The 16,589-nt window shown below is 43.5% G+C and overlaps 1 protein-coding gene across 15 annotated transcripts in view; it reads left to right on the top strand.

The window, feature by feature from the left end:
* Window positions 1-16,589, top strand: part of SCAPER (S-phase cyclin A associated protein in the ER) — a 356,135-nt gene that overhangs the window by 125,349 nt on the left and 214,197 nt on the right. For all 15 annotated transcript variants that reach the window (XM_043523924.1, XM_043523925.1, XM_043523930.1 and 12 more), the window contains 3 exons: window positions 10,809-10,890; window positions 12,481-12,633; window positions 15,217-15,324. In XM_043523924.1, coding sequence (XP_043379859.1) covers window positions 10,809-10,890; window positions 12,481-12,633; window positions 15,217-15,324 — 343 coding nt within the window. The remainder of the gene's footprint in view (window positions 1-10,808; window positions 10,891-12,480; window positions 12,634-15,216; window positions 15,325-16,589) is intronic.

Below are 16,589 nucleotides of genomic sequence, written 5' to 3' on the forward strand. Positions count from 1 at the left end.
AGGATGCACTAGAACTGGAAAACGTTCAGAGAAAGGCAGCAAAGATGATCAAAGGTATGGAATTGCTTCCATATGAGGAAAGATTAAAAAGAGTAGGCAGTTTAGCTTAGAAAATTGACAGTTAAGGTGGGGGTCTGATAGAGATTTATAAAATCTTGAATTGTATGGAAAAAAAATGAATAGAGAAGTGTTATTCCTTTCTCACAAAAGGAAAAGCAGGTGTCATCTGATGAAATAACAGGTAGCAGGTTTAATACAAACAAGAGGAAGTAATTTTTCACACAACACACAGTCAGCCTGGGGAATTCATGGGATGTTGTGACAGCCAGAAGTATAACAGAGTTTAAAAAGGAGCTAGATAAGTTCATGGAGGATACGTCTATCAAAGGCTTTAGCCAAGCTGGTCAGCTGTGTAACCCCATGCAAGTGGCATCCCTAAACCTCTGGCTGCCAGAAGCCAGGAGGGTAAGCTGTGTGGATCTCTCCAAAATTGCACTGTTCTGTAAGCTGTTCCTTAAGTGCTGGTACTGGCCACAGTGGGAGATAGAATACTGGGCTAGATGGACCATTGGTCTGACCCAGTATGGCTGTTCTTATATTTTACCATCCTTACTTCAAACAATTTTTAAAAGATCTTATGAACCTGTACTCGCCCTTTCCAGGAGACTAATTATCCTTGATATTTGAGTTTTTGTTAGCCAGACTTAGGGAAGGGGCTTGTAGATTGTTGCTTTTTGTACCATCTGTCACTCAAAGTCTCATTTCTAGTGGTCACTACCTTGGCTGTGAGCATTTTGGAGTAACAGGCTCTGATGGCCAAACCAACTGTATACCATTTTTCATAAAGATTAGGCAGTACATAGGCTTCACCCCAAGTTTCTAACAGAAGTGGTAAAGCCTCATAGGCGTCTTGGGCTTTTAGAGATAGTGAAGAACTGAGGGATGATTTCAGGGGCAGTTAATACCTTCAAGGGTTGTACACACTACCACTTATGTCAGTATAACTTATATCCCTCAGGGTTGTGAATAAGCAATGTAAGATACATCGACCTAAGTGCCAGTGTGGACAGCGCTAAGTCAGTGGGAGAGCTTCTCCCACTGACATAGCTACTAACTCCTGCAGAGGTGGTTTTATTATGCCGATAGGAGAGCTTTCTCCTATTAGCATAGAGCGTCTTCACCAGACACACTACAGCAGCATAGGTGCACCAGTGCAGCTGAGCTGCTGTAGTGCTTCTAGTGTAGACTTGCCTTCAGTCAGTGGAATGTTGATTAAAGGAATTACAGTTGCTCAACTCTTGCTCAAAAATAGTTGTGTCCATGTTGCTAGGCATGCAACATCTACATTGTGCCTCTGTGGAAGAAGTGGAATCAGAAAACTAGTTATTGTGGGTAAGTGATCCTTTTTTGCCATACCTAAAAATCATTTCTGCCTCTTCTTGTCTCCCGTCCCCGAAATGCTCAGTCAACAGGAACATAAGAATTGCCATATTTGATCAGACCTATGGTCTGTCTAGTCCAATATCTTGTAACAGACAAGACTGGAACAGGAGCATCTTTGATTGCTATACCATGCTTCCCTACTGAACCTGGAATGGAATTCAAGATCCCAAGCCTCAGCTTTCTTCTGCTGTCAGCAAATATCTGTGAAACCTGCTGACAAAGCGTGCATCTCATTCCCCTCCAGGGGCTGGTCCACATAGGGGATGACAGCCTACTACTGCTAGCCATTACTCCATTAGTTCTGTGCTGAGAAGCTATGATTCCACTCATATTCAACAAGAATTTTTTTATCAGTTTGTTTTTTTTAAAAAGCTGGAAATTCTATCAAAAAATTTGTTAAGAATGTTAATGTTGCAAAGTCAAGCACTCAAAAGTTAGGAAATGCTAGACATAAGGTTGCCTGTACAACTTTAATTTGACGCCCCTGTGCATTAGGATAGTTTTTTAATTATGTAGTTTTTTTTTCCACAGAAGCCTGCTATTTGATATTTTCTTTTATCCTCATTAGTTCAGTGTGTGGCTCCATGCTTTATTAACTGCATACTATTCAAAAGGGGTATAGGTCAAATCCTATTCTGTCCCCTTTGCCCATTTCAGTGGTAGACAGTGGGAAGAAAGCTGCCCTAAAAGAGCCGCTGGGAAATAGAGGAATCCTTTACTTAAAGAATTCTCTGGTGGCATAGAGTCAGCATACCAACTCTATGCCATCCATTCCTGGTTCTCCTCCCTTGGCATAGGGATAAGGATAGGAAGAGGTGTGGCCACAGCGTCTTGCAACCCTGTGATTTGGACTGTGGCAGACCTTGTCCCCATGGGTCCCGCGCTTCCAGGCAGTTTATGCTAGCTTCAGAGGCTCACTGCAACCCTCCACATAGCCCTCTCTCTAGGGCCAGGGATACAGTCTACTGAGTCCTTTTCATCATAAGCCAGCAATGGAGGTTGGTGAGAGAGTTCCCAGTCTCTGTTGCTCCTACAGCCTCATGCCAAAACAGTTTAGCCTCCTGTCCTGACCGGGGCCTGTTTTTCCCTCCCAGGAGGTGTTTCTGTAGTGGTGGGTTGGGGGGAACCTGGGCCCACCCTCTACTCCAGGTTCCGGCCCAGGGACCCTAATGGTAGCAGCTGTTGGCAGCCAACCTTTTACTGCCAGAGTTGCTACATTTCCCTGGGCCACTTCCCTGCAGCCCTCCTTCTTCACCCTTACCTTAGGGCTCCCTTACCAATGACTTGAGGGTGTCTTCATTAACCAGCCCTTCAGCCACACTTCCTCTCCTCTCTGCCTGACTGGAGTGAGCTCTTTTATATTATCAGAGGGGCCTTAATTAGAGTCAGGTGGTCACATTAGCTTAATGGCCTCACCTGACTCTTTGCAGGTTAATTGGAGTCAGGTGTTCTCATTCGGGAGCAGCCCCTGCTCTGGTCAGTCAGGGAACAGAAAACTGTTAATCCAGTGGCCAGTATATCTGCCTTCTGCTACTCTGCTGTACCTCCGCGAGTTACGAAATTGGCGTCCCGTCTCGCTCCTCAGCACGGACTACAAGGTCGTAGCGAAAGCCATCTGGCTGCGGCTAGGGTCCGTGCTAGCGGACGTGATCCACCCAGACCAGACCTACACCGTCCCGGGCCGCGCCATTTTCGACAACCTGTATCTGGTCCGGGACCTCTTGGAACTTGGGTGAAGGGACGGTCTGTCGTTCGCCCTCCTGTCCCTGGATCAGGAGAAGGCGTTCGACAGGGTGGATCACAGGTATCTCCTGAGCACTCTGCGAGCGTTTGGCTTCGGACCCCGGTTTGTGGGTTTTCTCCAGGTGCTATACGCCTCCGCAGTGTGTCTGGTCAGGCTCAACTGGACCCTGACCGAACCGGTCAGCTTCAGGCGAGGAGTACGGCAGGAGTGCCCCCTCTCGGGCCAGCTGTACGCTCTGGCGATCGAGCCCTTCCTCTGTTTCTTCCGCAGGAGGTTGACAGGGTTGGCGCTACGGGAGCCGGAGCTGCGGCTGGTCCTGTCGGCATACGCCGACGATGTGCTCCTCGTGGTCCAGGCCCGGGCAACTTGGCGTGGGTGGAGGCTTGCCAGGCGTTTACTCGGCAGCGTCCTCCACCTGGGTCAACTGGGTCAAGAGCTCTGGCTTGGTGGTAGGGGACTGGCGGCAGGCGAGCTCCCTCCCACCCGCGCTTCAAGCCAGCCGGTGGAGCGCCGGTCCGCTGCTCTATCTCGGCGTTTACCTTTCTTCCACGCATCCGTCTCCGCCGCAGAACTGGCACGGTTTAGAGGGCAGGGTGGTAGAGCGGCTCCAGAGATGGACAGGACTACTCCGGTGTCTGTCCCTTCGAGGGCGGGCACTGGTGCTCAATCAACTAGTCCTGTCCATGCTCTGGTACCAGCTCAACACCCTGGTCCCGGCCCCGGATTTCCTGGCCAACCTCCAGAAGTTGATTCTGGAGTTCTTCTGGTCAGGACTGCACTGGGTCTCTGCAGGGGTTCTCCATCTACCCCTGGAGGAGGGAGGGCAGGGCCTGAAGTGTCTCCGCACTCAGGTCCATGTCTTCCACCTCCAGGCCCTGCGGCGGCTCCTTTATGGTGCAGGTAGTCCGGCGTGGAGCGTATTGGCGCACGCCTTCCTGTGCCGCTTCCGAGGGCTCCGATATGACCGGCAGCTCCTTCATCTCCATCCGAGGGGTCTTCCACGAGACCTCTCCGGGCTGCTGGTCTTCTACCAGGACCTCCTCCGGACCTGGAAACTGTTCACAGTGACCAGGTCCATGGCAGCCTCCGTGGGGGAAGATCTCCTCGCGGAGCCCTTGCTACACAACCCCCAGCTCCGTGTGCAGGTGGCGGAGTCCCCCTCGGTGCGCCAAAGGTTGGTCCTGGCAGAAGTCACCAGAGTCGGAGACCTCCTGGACTATGACCAGGGAGACTGGCTGGATCCCCTGACGCTCGCTCAGCGCATGGGGCTCTCCAGACCTCGTACTCCCCTGCGCGTACTTCAGGAGGTGAGGGCCGCTTTGCCGCCCGCTGCTCCGGTTTACCTTAACCGGGTCCTGCGAGAGGGCGCGCCCCGCCCACCCTCCACCCCAGGCCCTCCGGACCTTTTCATCGGGCCCTTGCCCCGTGGACCTGACCGACCCCTTCACCGTGAGCCGGCTACGTGAGCTGCAGCCGGTCCGGTTCCAGACCACGCCAAGGAAACATCTATACACGCTCGTGCTCCACACCCTTCACGTCCTCACCCTCGCGCCCCGCCCCGACACAAAGTGGCGGGACCTCCTGCCACCTCTAGAGGGTGAGGAGCCCCGGTGGGCCAGCCAACCTTAGTCCCGAGGCCCGCCGGGGATATCAGTTGGCGGCTCCTTCATGGGACCGTGAGCACGGGCGTGTACTTGGCGCGGTTCACCCCAATCCCGGACACCTGCCCCTTTTGCGGCATGAGGGAAACCCTGGCGCACATCTACCTGGAATGCGCCAGGCTGCAGCCCCTATTCTGGCTCCTCACGAATATTTTGTTAAGATTTTGGTTGCACTTTTCCCCTCACCTCCTTATCTATGCACTCCCTGTCCGTGGACCCACTAAGTCACGGGACCTCCTGGTCAGCCTCCTCCTGGCCCTGGATAAAGTGGCCATCTATAAAACCAGGGTGGGGAGGTTGGCCGATGGAGTCTCCTGCGACTGTGGGGCCTATTTCTGATCCTCTGTCCGTTGACGCCTCCGGGCAGAGTTCCTCTGGGCGGCGTCCACTGACTCCCTTGACGCCTTTGAGGAGCAGTGGACGCTGTCCGGGGTCCTCTGCTCGGTGTCCCCGTCCGGTTCCCTTCGTTTGACCCTTTGACCGCACTCCTGTCCCTGTTGTTCATTAGTTGTCCCCAGTAATTATTTGGTTTTCCAGGTCCTGTGGACCCCCCCCTTAGGATGCGGGGGGGAACCTTTAGCCCGCCCACTTCCTGGATCCCAATACTGCTACTCTGGTGTACCCATCTGTCCTGGGTCTATCGCAGGACTGGTAGAATGGCCTTTAGTGGGCGTTGCACCTGGCATATGTTAGAGTAGCCCAAAGGTTTCTCTAACATAAATCAGCCCAAACATGAGTCCTGCTGCCATGGTTCAGGGGAGTGAATTTGACTTTAAGTCACCCTCCCTCTTGGATTCTGGTATAGCTCAGTGGGACCCAAGGATGTGGCTCATTATTTTGCTGTTAGAAATACTTGAATCTTATGCTAAAGGACTTAAAACAGAATGCAATGGGTCATTTTGGAATATCTACATAACTTTTCTTCAAAATCCACTCATTTTGTGCATCTGGTGGTGATTAAAGCCTTCTTATGAAAGGGGTAGTGTATGTAAAAATGCCTATTAAGAGACCCTGTGCCCTCATGGTACATTAGCTTGATTCCCAGTAAGGCTTTAGATGCAATTTCTGAGCATTTTATATTCCAAAGAGATGACATCCATAATATGGAAAATTCTACTTCTGTCAGTAGTAATCATACAACTGTATTATTGAGCCTATTGATATACAAATATGTTTTACATATGGACCAGTAAGCTATGTAAGGAGTAATATTTATGTTTCGTACTTAGGGACATTGAGTCTTAGGAATTTTTATCTACGTTAAAATATTGATTCAAAAACCATAGAGTTATCTTATCTTTGTCTTAATTTTGATGTCACATAGAGGAAGAAAACAAATATGTTCTCTAAAATAAGTTCTGTTGCATAATCCGTTTTGGACGTTGTGTTGTTTGGGTGTGTAGTGTGAGTCAGGAGTTCTTTAAAACCAAAATCAGGATTTTCTAAAAGACTAAAGTGCAGGTGTTGCTTATGTACCTCAGGGGAGATAGTACATAAAGTACATAATTTGTCTCATCCATCATCTCCTTTTCCCCCCATGGCAATTGGAGGAGTTCACTTACATTTTCTGAAAGGACAATTGTGCCTAGTATTCACTGTGACCCTTGTTCTCCCTGCCTGTATTTCTATATTTTCTGTGCTTTTTTATTTTTTAAGTTTTAAGTTTTTAAGTTTAAGTTTATGCAAGCCTTCACCAGAACTAGTTTATTCAGTAAAGTACTTCTTAATATTTTACTTTTCAGTTTTCTTTAATATTTTTCCCTTTCTACTTTTGCTGTTCAGATTAGTTTTATTTCAGAATATCTATTGTTTAATTTTTCTCATTAGAGAGTATGGCAGGCACAGTCAAAAACAGAAATGCCCCAAAAGCAGCAGGATGATGTTGGTTTCAGATTACCATGATGACTATATTGTCTGATTGGGGTAGATCTTGTTAGCTTTGAGTGTGATATTTCTTTGAGTAACACACTGAGCTGTCTAGATCTGGGAAGACCAACTAAAATAAATTACCCCTTCCATAATTCAAAATTGTTTACATAAGAAGGTTTGCCAAGACCTTTTTGGAATGATTGACTGTTTTGCTGAGAGTCTTACAACTCATTCAAAGCACTGAACTTTAGAGGAGATTCAAGTTCTCCAGGGCTGCTCTAGCAGCTAACGGGCCAGTTCACGATGAATGCTCTCTTATAATACGTTGTATGCAGTGCTGATGTAGCCATGTTTGTCCCAGGATATGAGAGACAAGGTGGATGAGGTAATATCTTTTATTGAACCAACTTCTGTTGGAGAGAGAGACAAGGATTTGAGCTTACACAACACTCTTCTTCAGGTCCAGGAAACATACTCAGTGTCATAGTTAAATAGAAGATGGAACAGATTGTTTAGCATAAATAGTTAACACACATTTCAAGGAACCAAGGTGAAGTTGCCTATTAACAACCCTCCAGTCATAGGGAGGAAAGGGGGCGGGAACTTGGGGGTTGTATTAAGGGGGTTATAGATTGTTGTAATAAGCCATAAATCCAGTATCTCTGTTCAGTCCATGTTTCCTGTATGGGTTCCCCCTCCAACTGTACACCTCTAGATATCATCTACCACCCCACACTGGAACCCATATGGGGTATCATTAGACAATTGCAACTCATACTTGATGGGGCCACATTGTGAAAGAAATCTTTCCTGAACCTCCTCTTCTGGCCTTCAAACAACCCCCAACCTCTCCATCAGAAGCATACTCCACACAGACCAGGACACACCAACTCAAAGCAGTACCAGACCTTGCTAGAACAAAAGATGAAAAACCTATAGACATATCTCCACTGTTACAATGATCAACACCCTCCACAATACACCTTTCAAGGTCCATGGGTTCTACACATGCCTATCATAACATGTGGTGTACCTCATCCAGTGTGCTAAATGCCCCAATAAAAACTATGTGGGTAAAATAATACAATCACTGTGCTCTCAGTTGGACTCTCACAAAAATGATAAAAGACAAAAATACCATATCACCTGTGGGTGAACACTTTTCACAAAGCAGTCACTCTGTATTTGACCTCTAGGTCCTCATCCTCAAAGAAAACCTGAACAACACTTTCAGAAGATGAGTCTGGGAGCTTAATTTCATAACTTTGCTAGATATTAAAAATCATACACTGAATAGAGATGCTGGATTTATGGCTTATTACAACAATCCGTAACCCACTTAAACTTCCCCTGACAAGCTTTTTTTTCCTGTTCCTTGAGGACTGGGGCAGGACTGGAGAAGTGTTAAAGGCCACTTCACCTTGAATGGTCCCTTGAAATATGTGTCAACTACTTATGCCAGACAATCTGTTCCACCTTGTATTTAGATGAGATACTTGGGGTATGTCTACAAGGCAATTAAACACTCATCGCTGGCATAGGTCAGCCATGACTTGTGCTTGTGGGACTCGGGCTGCGGGGCTGTAAAATTTCTCTGTAGACTTTCGGGCTAGAGGCCGAGCTCTGGGACTTCTCAAGTGGGGAGTGATCCAGAGCCAGGACTCCAGCCTGAGCCCAAATATCTACACAGCAATTTTTAGCCCCTGAGCCTGAGCCCTGCAAGCCCAAGTCAGATGGCCTGGGCCACAGGTCTTTTAGTCCTGTACCCTCTGAGTATATTTTCCAGACCTGAACAAGAGCTCTGGGAAAGCTCAAGAGCTTGTCTTGCTTACCAACAGAAGTTGCTCCAATAAAAGATATTACCTCACCCACCTTGTCTCTCTTAGGCCTGGTCTTCACGAGAAAATTAGGTCAGCATAACTGCGTTGCTCAGGGATATGAAAAATCCACACCCCAGAGCAGCATACTTAAGCTGATCTAAATCTCTGTGTAGATAGCACTAAGTTGGCAGAAGAATTCTTCTGTTGACCTAGCTACTGCCTCTTGGGCAGGTGGATTAGCTACGCTGATAGGAGAGCCTCTCCTGGCAGCAGTAGGCAGAGTCTGCACTTGAAATGCTACAGTGGCTCAACTGCAGCTGTGCTGCTGTAGCATTTCAAGTGTAGACAAGTCCTAAGATGATGTGTTAACTACTTATGCTAAACAATCTGTTCTGTCTTGTGTTTAGTTGTGACACTCTGAGTACCTTTCCCAGACCTGAAGAAGAGTTCTGTGTAGATCAAAAGCTTGTCTCTCTCACCAGCAGAAGTTGGTCAAATAAAAGATATCACCTCACCCACCTTGTCTCTCTCCACCATCTCTAGAGCATTTCACTTTGTTCTGCTACTCAGTAAGGCAAGGGTGAGCTTTGACTTTTTTACGGGTTCAACCTATAGGAAAGGGGATATGTCCACAAAACCAAATGCTCACCTCTTTGTGTGCAACATATTCCCTTCAACCCAGTTTGGACATCCTTGGACCTTTGTTTTATTTCTGTTCTGTGTAGCATCCCTCAGTTAGCTGTAGTTGCGCCTAGGTCCTTGATTCAAGTACATGAAATAAGCAGTTACTAGAATTGATTCCAAAGGTTTTGTATTGTGTGTATCAATGTATTAGATGCATAATTGATGTAAGTGCCTTCTTCATTGCTGAGCATAGCCAAAACTGCATGCGTTGTGCTTCCATGACCTCTTTTGGCCCCTACCCAGGCTGCTTATCTTTATACAAACATGAACAGCAGCCAACTGTATTCTAATTTATGATTAAGGTTTGAAAATTCCATTTTCTCACTTGCTATTGGCAAGTGGGAAACTTGCCCTGCTGAATGTGTGACCCTAATAATTAATTTCTGCAGAATTTAAGCTTTGTTCTAAAAGAACAAAGTTTCTAATACTTAGGGTTTCAAAGATAATTTTCCAAATATGAACTGATGAGGCACTGTCTTCTTGATTGTTAGTTCAAGTGCCTGTGCTCTGCTCTTGGCTTTCCGCAGAAGCAGTGGCAGATTGAACTTAAGACTGGAAAATTTCTCTGAACTATTCAGAACCCTGCAGGGAGCAGTGAAACTGTTGAGAATCATGTCACTTTTACAGTTTTTACAATCATCAGCACCAGAGAAAAGCACTTGAATATTCATGGGGCTGCAGGACTAAAAGAAAAAAAGCAGGGGAGATGTAAGAAACCTTTCTCTCCCTCGCATCAGTAAGCATCGCCTTCTTGCAGCCAGATGGAAGCAAAGGTGACTTCAAATGCATAAACACTCACTAGCCTGAGACTAAAGATGTAGCCACCTAGTAGGATTTAGAGACAGCACCTTTTATTTCTTCTCAGTGCGGAAGGTGGGTTCACCAGGGCTTTGCACATGGGACTTGCTTGTGGGTCTTTCATGCATCTTGCATGTCAATATATGGCTAGTAAGTTCGGTCCTCTGGCTAGCAATTGTCTTGTAAATTCCTTTATTTACAATATGCACATATTTCTTATTGCTTTGATCAAGAGTATATATGAAACAGCAAAAACAGCCCTAAAACTTAATTTGTAGAACTTCAGAAAGCTGCTGTGATCAGACCTTTAGCCATCATCATTTTCTGTCTCAAGCATTTTCCCCAACTGTTGTGTGACTCTGTGATTGGCCTTGTCTGCACTAGACGTTTTGGGGAAAGTCACCAATGTTTTACTCCCTGTTGTCGCTTCACAAGAGGTAGCAACAGTGGAAGTGCTAGTGTAGACAGGACATCACATTCATTAGTGTTTTTTACCACCATGTCATCTATACCTGCTCTGAACTACACTGGAGTGGGGTCTGGAATCTGGAACAAGGTCTCAGGTGTCTGCTGTTAGGAGACCATCAAGATTAAATGCATCTATTATCTTCAGTAATTAATCTAGTTTCTGCTGAACTACTTTTATCTCCCTCCTGAGCTACCTTTAACTTAAATGGCAGTTAATGCCTTCTCTGATTTTCTTTCCCCATCTCAAATATATATTATAACTATAAATGTATGCTTCATACCTTTACCACTTTTGCTATAATACATATTCTCCCTTGGTAGAGATCGAGAGGAGAGGCTGGCAGCTCTCACTGCAGCTCAACAAGAAGCAATGGAGGAGCTACAGAAAAAGATTCAGCTGAAGGTATAAAGGGAGTAATAGTCTTTCTAACTGAAAATACATTTTATTTAAAATAGAATTTCCACAACGTTATTTTCTTTAAGTACATTTTATTTAGCAAAGTCATTACAGTAGAGCCATATCATACCTTGAATTTTGCTACTGTAGTTCAGGATTTTTATCTAGACATCTGGCTTATGAAGATGGGTCTGATTTTGCTCTCACTGACACTGTAAATCAGAAATAATGCCATAGAAGTCAATGGAATTACATTAGGGTAAACCTTGTGTGGGATCAAAGTTAGGTCTAAATGATTTTGTACTTTTGAAGAAAGTCAAAATAATTTTGAATTTCTAATCTTACTATTAAAATGAAATTCTGGCAAAAATAAACGTCTTGGTAAAAAAAAAATTAAAACTGAAATGTACAGTTTGGTGAAAACAGTCTACACACCAGAGTTACATAGAAGAGGACATGGGAAATGATGCCATTTTATGGGTCTTCACAAGTATCAGTAATGGAAGTATGGCATGTTCCTTCCTCTTGACTGCATAGAATATGGTCCCAGTCCTGCAACTGGATCCACTCAGATGCCTGTCAATTTCACTGGGTCTCTGCAGAAACACAGGGTTCCTCCAGTCATGTGGAATCAGTTGTAGGATTGGGAATGTTAGGTAGGATGCTGCAGTATGGCAAAACAGCTTGTGAAACTCCTACCTTATAAAGAACCAAAGACCAAATTATAAGAAGTTTGAACATATATCTATTCTATTTTGAGAGGCATAGAGATTTCCAAAGTACTAAGTGCTATTTTTGAAATTCTGGTGAAATGAGAAAATAAAACCTTTATGAAAGTGACAGAATATTAGTAGTAGTAATAGCATGATAGGAGTACCTACTAGTCTCCATCAGGATCTGGGGCCCATTGCGGTAGGTCTATACAATCGTATAATTTTAAAAAACAGACTGTTCTTTCATCTCTAAGTAATTCTCTACTGTTGATCCCACTAATTAAGAAGCACTTTTACTACACGTGCTCCTATTGTGAAATGTCATTGTCTGTCATACAGTTGATGCTTATTAGCCAATTTCTAGTATTAGGTAATATATAGGGTTTGGGCCATCCTTGTTGTGGTTGATAAACAAAGCATTGTTTGAAAGGGTCTAGAGACTGTAATCCCTATTGCAATCTAAATATTAATAATAAATCATTTATACCATTTTAATTGATGCCATTTTGCTTTCAGTTCATCAGAGCAAGCATGATTACACCAGTAATGTCTGTATGGATTCTGTCTCAGAATTCTTCCTGAGGAAGAAATACAACATGAGCTCAGAAACTAAATGCAACAGAAAACCATAGGACTAGATTTACCAAAGATGATGGAGTGATACTAGTCTACATAAATAACAGTATAGTGTTAATATTTTAAATTATATCAATAAGTAATAACACATCCTTTTTGGCATTTTGGAAGGTATTATACATAAGTTTCAATTTAACTTTTCATCATCTAGAACTAGACAGTACTTAATAAACCTTGGTATTTCTGAACATTGTTCATTTCTGTTTATTTTTATTTCATGTTGTTTACCATTTGTTGTTTTATTTAGCATGACGAAAGCATTCGGAGACACATGGAACAAATTGAACAAAGGAAAGAAAAGGCAGCTGAATTAAGCAGTGGCAGACATGCTAATACTGATTATGCACCTAAACTTACACCATATGAACGAAAAAAGCAGTGTTCATTATGCAATGTCTTGGTAAGTTGGATTGAAGGAATGCTATCAAAAGTAATGGGCCGAGCTAAGCTTTCGATCTACCAGTTTTGTTGTGGTTTGCAGGCATGAATGTATTGTAAATGGAGTACTGCCCAACCATTCTCCCCCTGCTTCCTCACTTTTGTGAACAGACAGAGTAATGATCAGAGCTCTGAACTGTAGCAGATTTTGTGGGATCTTCGGCATTGAAGTTGCATTAGGTTGCTGTTCCGTTGCACTGCCAAGACAAGCAATGTTCCAGAAACAGGGAGAGAGAATCAGGTAGCCTAGGGCACCGTTCACTGAGCTGGAGCTAGGAGGTCTCACCTCCCTTGTACTGATCGCTGTTTATTTTTCTCTCTACTATAGACTCCTTATAATTGAGCAAGGGCTTCATAACCTACCCAAGAAGTCAGTCAAGCATCATTTCTTCATTTTATAAATAAGTTCACTGAAAGATTTCACAAGGTCACTTCAGGGAGAGCTGAGAATAAAAACCTAGTTTTTATCATATCGTAGACCTAAGTCTTGTCCACTCAGCCACACTGCCTGTCAGAATGAATGTGCCAGATCTATGTGCTCAGCTATCCTGTCTCTAAATAACCACTATTCTAGCCACCATACCGCAGTCCCTTCCCAGAACCTGAATAGAAACCAAGATTCTTGATCTCCATCATTTTGCTGTTGTCTAAGAGATAATTGTGCAACTTGCTGGCAAAGTGTATATCAATTCCTTCTCTACTGGTAGATCCAAATAGAGGATAACAGTTCAAGGGGTAGAGGTCCCTGCTGGAGATTTCATGGTCCAGAGTTCAAACCCTGCTGACAATCCAAATAGGTCTTCCTTCTCATTGCACACGATGGAATTTGTTTTCCCAGATTTTTGTTTAAAACTGGTTTATTCATGCAGTGAGAAAATACCCTTAAAACAGGTTTTATAGTTAAAACAGTTATAATATGTTAATTATGGTACAACATAAAATGAAACATAAATGTTCCATATTTTAATCATTTGCCAATATTGCTTGCTTGTGTCATTCATTGGCAAGCTTGAAGATTAAGAGGTATGGTATTGACATTTACAAGAACCCTTCTTTCTGACAGAGTAAACAGGTGTTCATGACTGTACACTTGGCTATGGAGTAGTCTCTGCATGCATGTTACCAGGGAGGCTTGCATAGTTTCTGTGGACTATAACCCAGAGACAAGGTGGTTGAGGTAATATATTTTATTGGACCAACTTCTGTTGGTGAAAAAGACACTGTTTCAAGCTACACAGAGCTCTTCTTCAGGTCAAGAGCTCTGTGTAGCTCAAAAGCATGTCTCTTTCACCAAAAGAAATTGGTCCAATAAAAGATATTGCTTCACCCACCTTGTCTCTCTAATATCCTGAGACCGACTACATTGCTGGCTACAACAACACTATAAGCACAGAGATAGTTCAGTGGCTGAATGCCCTGGATTGGTTTACATATCACAGAGAGACATGTAGCTCTTACTACCAGTACCTTGGATCTTGCTACTGCTTAGTAGAGTGCAATATCTGTGATTCATGTGGGCTAAACATGAGCATTGCTCTTAGCTTATTAGCTGAATTCCAGACTGTTCTTTCATCTCTAAGTAATTCTTTACTGTTGATCCCACTAATTAAGAAGCACTTTTGCTACACGTGCTCCTATTGTGAAATGTCATTGTTTGTCATACAGTTGATGCTTATAAGCCAATTTCTAGTATTAGGTAATATATAGGGTTTGGGCCATCCTTGTTGTGGTTGATAAACAAAGCATTGTTTGAAAGGGTCTAGAGACTGTAATCCCTATTGCAATCTAAATATTAATAATAAATCATTTATACCATTTTAATTGATGCCATTTTGCTTTCAGTTCATCAGAGCAAGCATGATTACACCAGTAATGTCTGTATGGATTCTGTCTCAGAATTCTTCCTGAGGAAGAAATACAACATGAGCTCAGAAACTAAATGCAACAGAAATTTCTGTATTTCTAGGCTTCATCTGCTCCAGACAAAGTTGGTGTTGTCACCCTCTTGTGCTGTGCCTAGAACATCTGTATCATACTCATGTCCAAACACAGAATTATTCCAAATGGTATACAGCCATTTACACCATTTTTGGAATAAACTTGCTTTGAGCAAGAATAAACAACTTGGGGTCCTCCACTATGCCAGTCTCCACTAGAACAGTGCCGTGGGTTGGAAACTATTGGCATGATAACCCCAAAACCATAAAATGGTGGAATTCTAATTAGGTGGGTGGCCCTTCATTCTCTTGTGTGCAGCTGCCCACGTGCGCACCTTAGAACTATCCACAGACTACCTGAATAGAGCTCGCGGACCACTGGTGTCCGTGGACCACAGTTTGAGAACCTCTGTCTTAAGGGCTTTTACATGTTTATATTTTGCCATTTTTTAAATACATGTTCATGTTTTGTTACAATACCATGAAATTTAAGATTTAAATATCTGAAACTGTGAAATTCAAGATTTTTAAAATGCTATGACCGTAAAATTTACGAAAATGGACCATGAACTTGGTAGGGCCCTAATCGTCATTTATTCTCATTTCAGATTTCCTCAGAGGTATATCTTTTTAGCCACATCAAGGGGAAAAAACACCAACAAGCAGTGAGAGAAAATAGCAGCATCCAAGGACGAGAGCTTTCAGATGAAGAAGTGGTATGTTTTGTAAAAGATTTTAATATTAATATTCTTCTGGTTTACAGTGCCATCTGAAATGTAATACTTTAAGACAGATTTGAAAATTCTCACAGAACTAAGAACATAAAAAATCAGGTATGAAATAAGATGTACTATTGATAGTAATGCTGACTTTTTTGAATATGGAATGTAAAAAAAAAAAGAAAAAAATGGAACATTCAAATACAGTTATTCCAGTGATGGTCAGATAAATAGATTTTCTATAGAAAATGGTGTAATGTATATAAATTAACTTTGTTTTCTAATAAGGTATTTTTTTCTATCCATCTAACCCAGTGGTTTTCATCCAATGGTCTGCAGACCCTACGGGTCCTCAGTCTATGTCTAAGATTTCCAAAGAGGTCCACACCTTGATAATTTTGTAGGGGTCCGCAAATGAAAAAGTTGAAAACCACTGATCTAACCTATCCTGTGCTTATCACTGTGGTATATGAGTGCTTTCCTATTGTCTTTTATATACAGTAAAACCTGCCAAAAGCAACCACTCATGGGAGTTAGCAAAAGTGGTTGCTTATAAGAGGTGGTCTCTCTTCAAAGGTTTGCACACTGGCGAGCGGTGGTGTTCCATGGCCTCTGCAAGTAGTTGCTTGTGACAGGTGGTCTCTCTTCAGAGGTGGTCTCTAAAGCAGGTTTTACTGTATAATTTTTCTGTCCGTTCACAGAGGTTATTGATTTATTATGAGAAAGCTGTGCCAAGTGAGTCTGGCCTTTTGTTCTGCAGGTACTGAGGTTAGTGGTCATTGTGTTGTGTTTGAGGAATAGGCTCTTTCTTCTCTATATTTCCTCTGCACCTCTCTAAACTCTACTCACACCACATTTTTATTTTTATTTTATTTTTTTACGGTAATACCCAATTTTGGTATAACTGCAAAACAGGACACAGACAGGGCTCCTACATCTTAACAAGTAAAAGAGCAACAGCACACATCACACACATGCTAACTACACAAAAAAAACCCAGGTCCCCATCCCAAAATAGTGTGTATTCTTGTCCCCAGCCTAGTCTCCTGTAGTTCTTCAATCAACCACCTAGCTAGCCTGCAGTCATGTCCCTTCCCATCTCCCCCTCCCTACCAGAATCACCTGGAAAAATAGGTGGATCTTGCAGCGTGTCCTGAAAGTAGGTTGGTCGATCCTTCTGTCTGTTGTATTTATATGGCCCTCATCACCGTAGTATATGAGCACCTCATGATCTTCAGTGTGTTTATCCTCACAACTCCCCT

The sequence above is a fragment of the Chelonia mydas genome, chromosome 10 (genome assembly GCF_015237465.2).
Source record: "Chelonia mydas isolate rCheMyd1 chromosome 10, rCheMyd1.pri.v2, whole genome shotgun sequence".
In the NCBI taxonomy this organism is placed as follows: Eukaryota; Metazoa; Chordata; order Testudines; family Cheloniidae; genus Chelonia; species Chelonia mydas.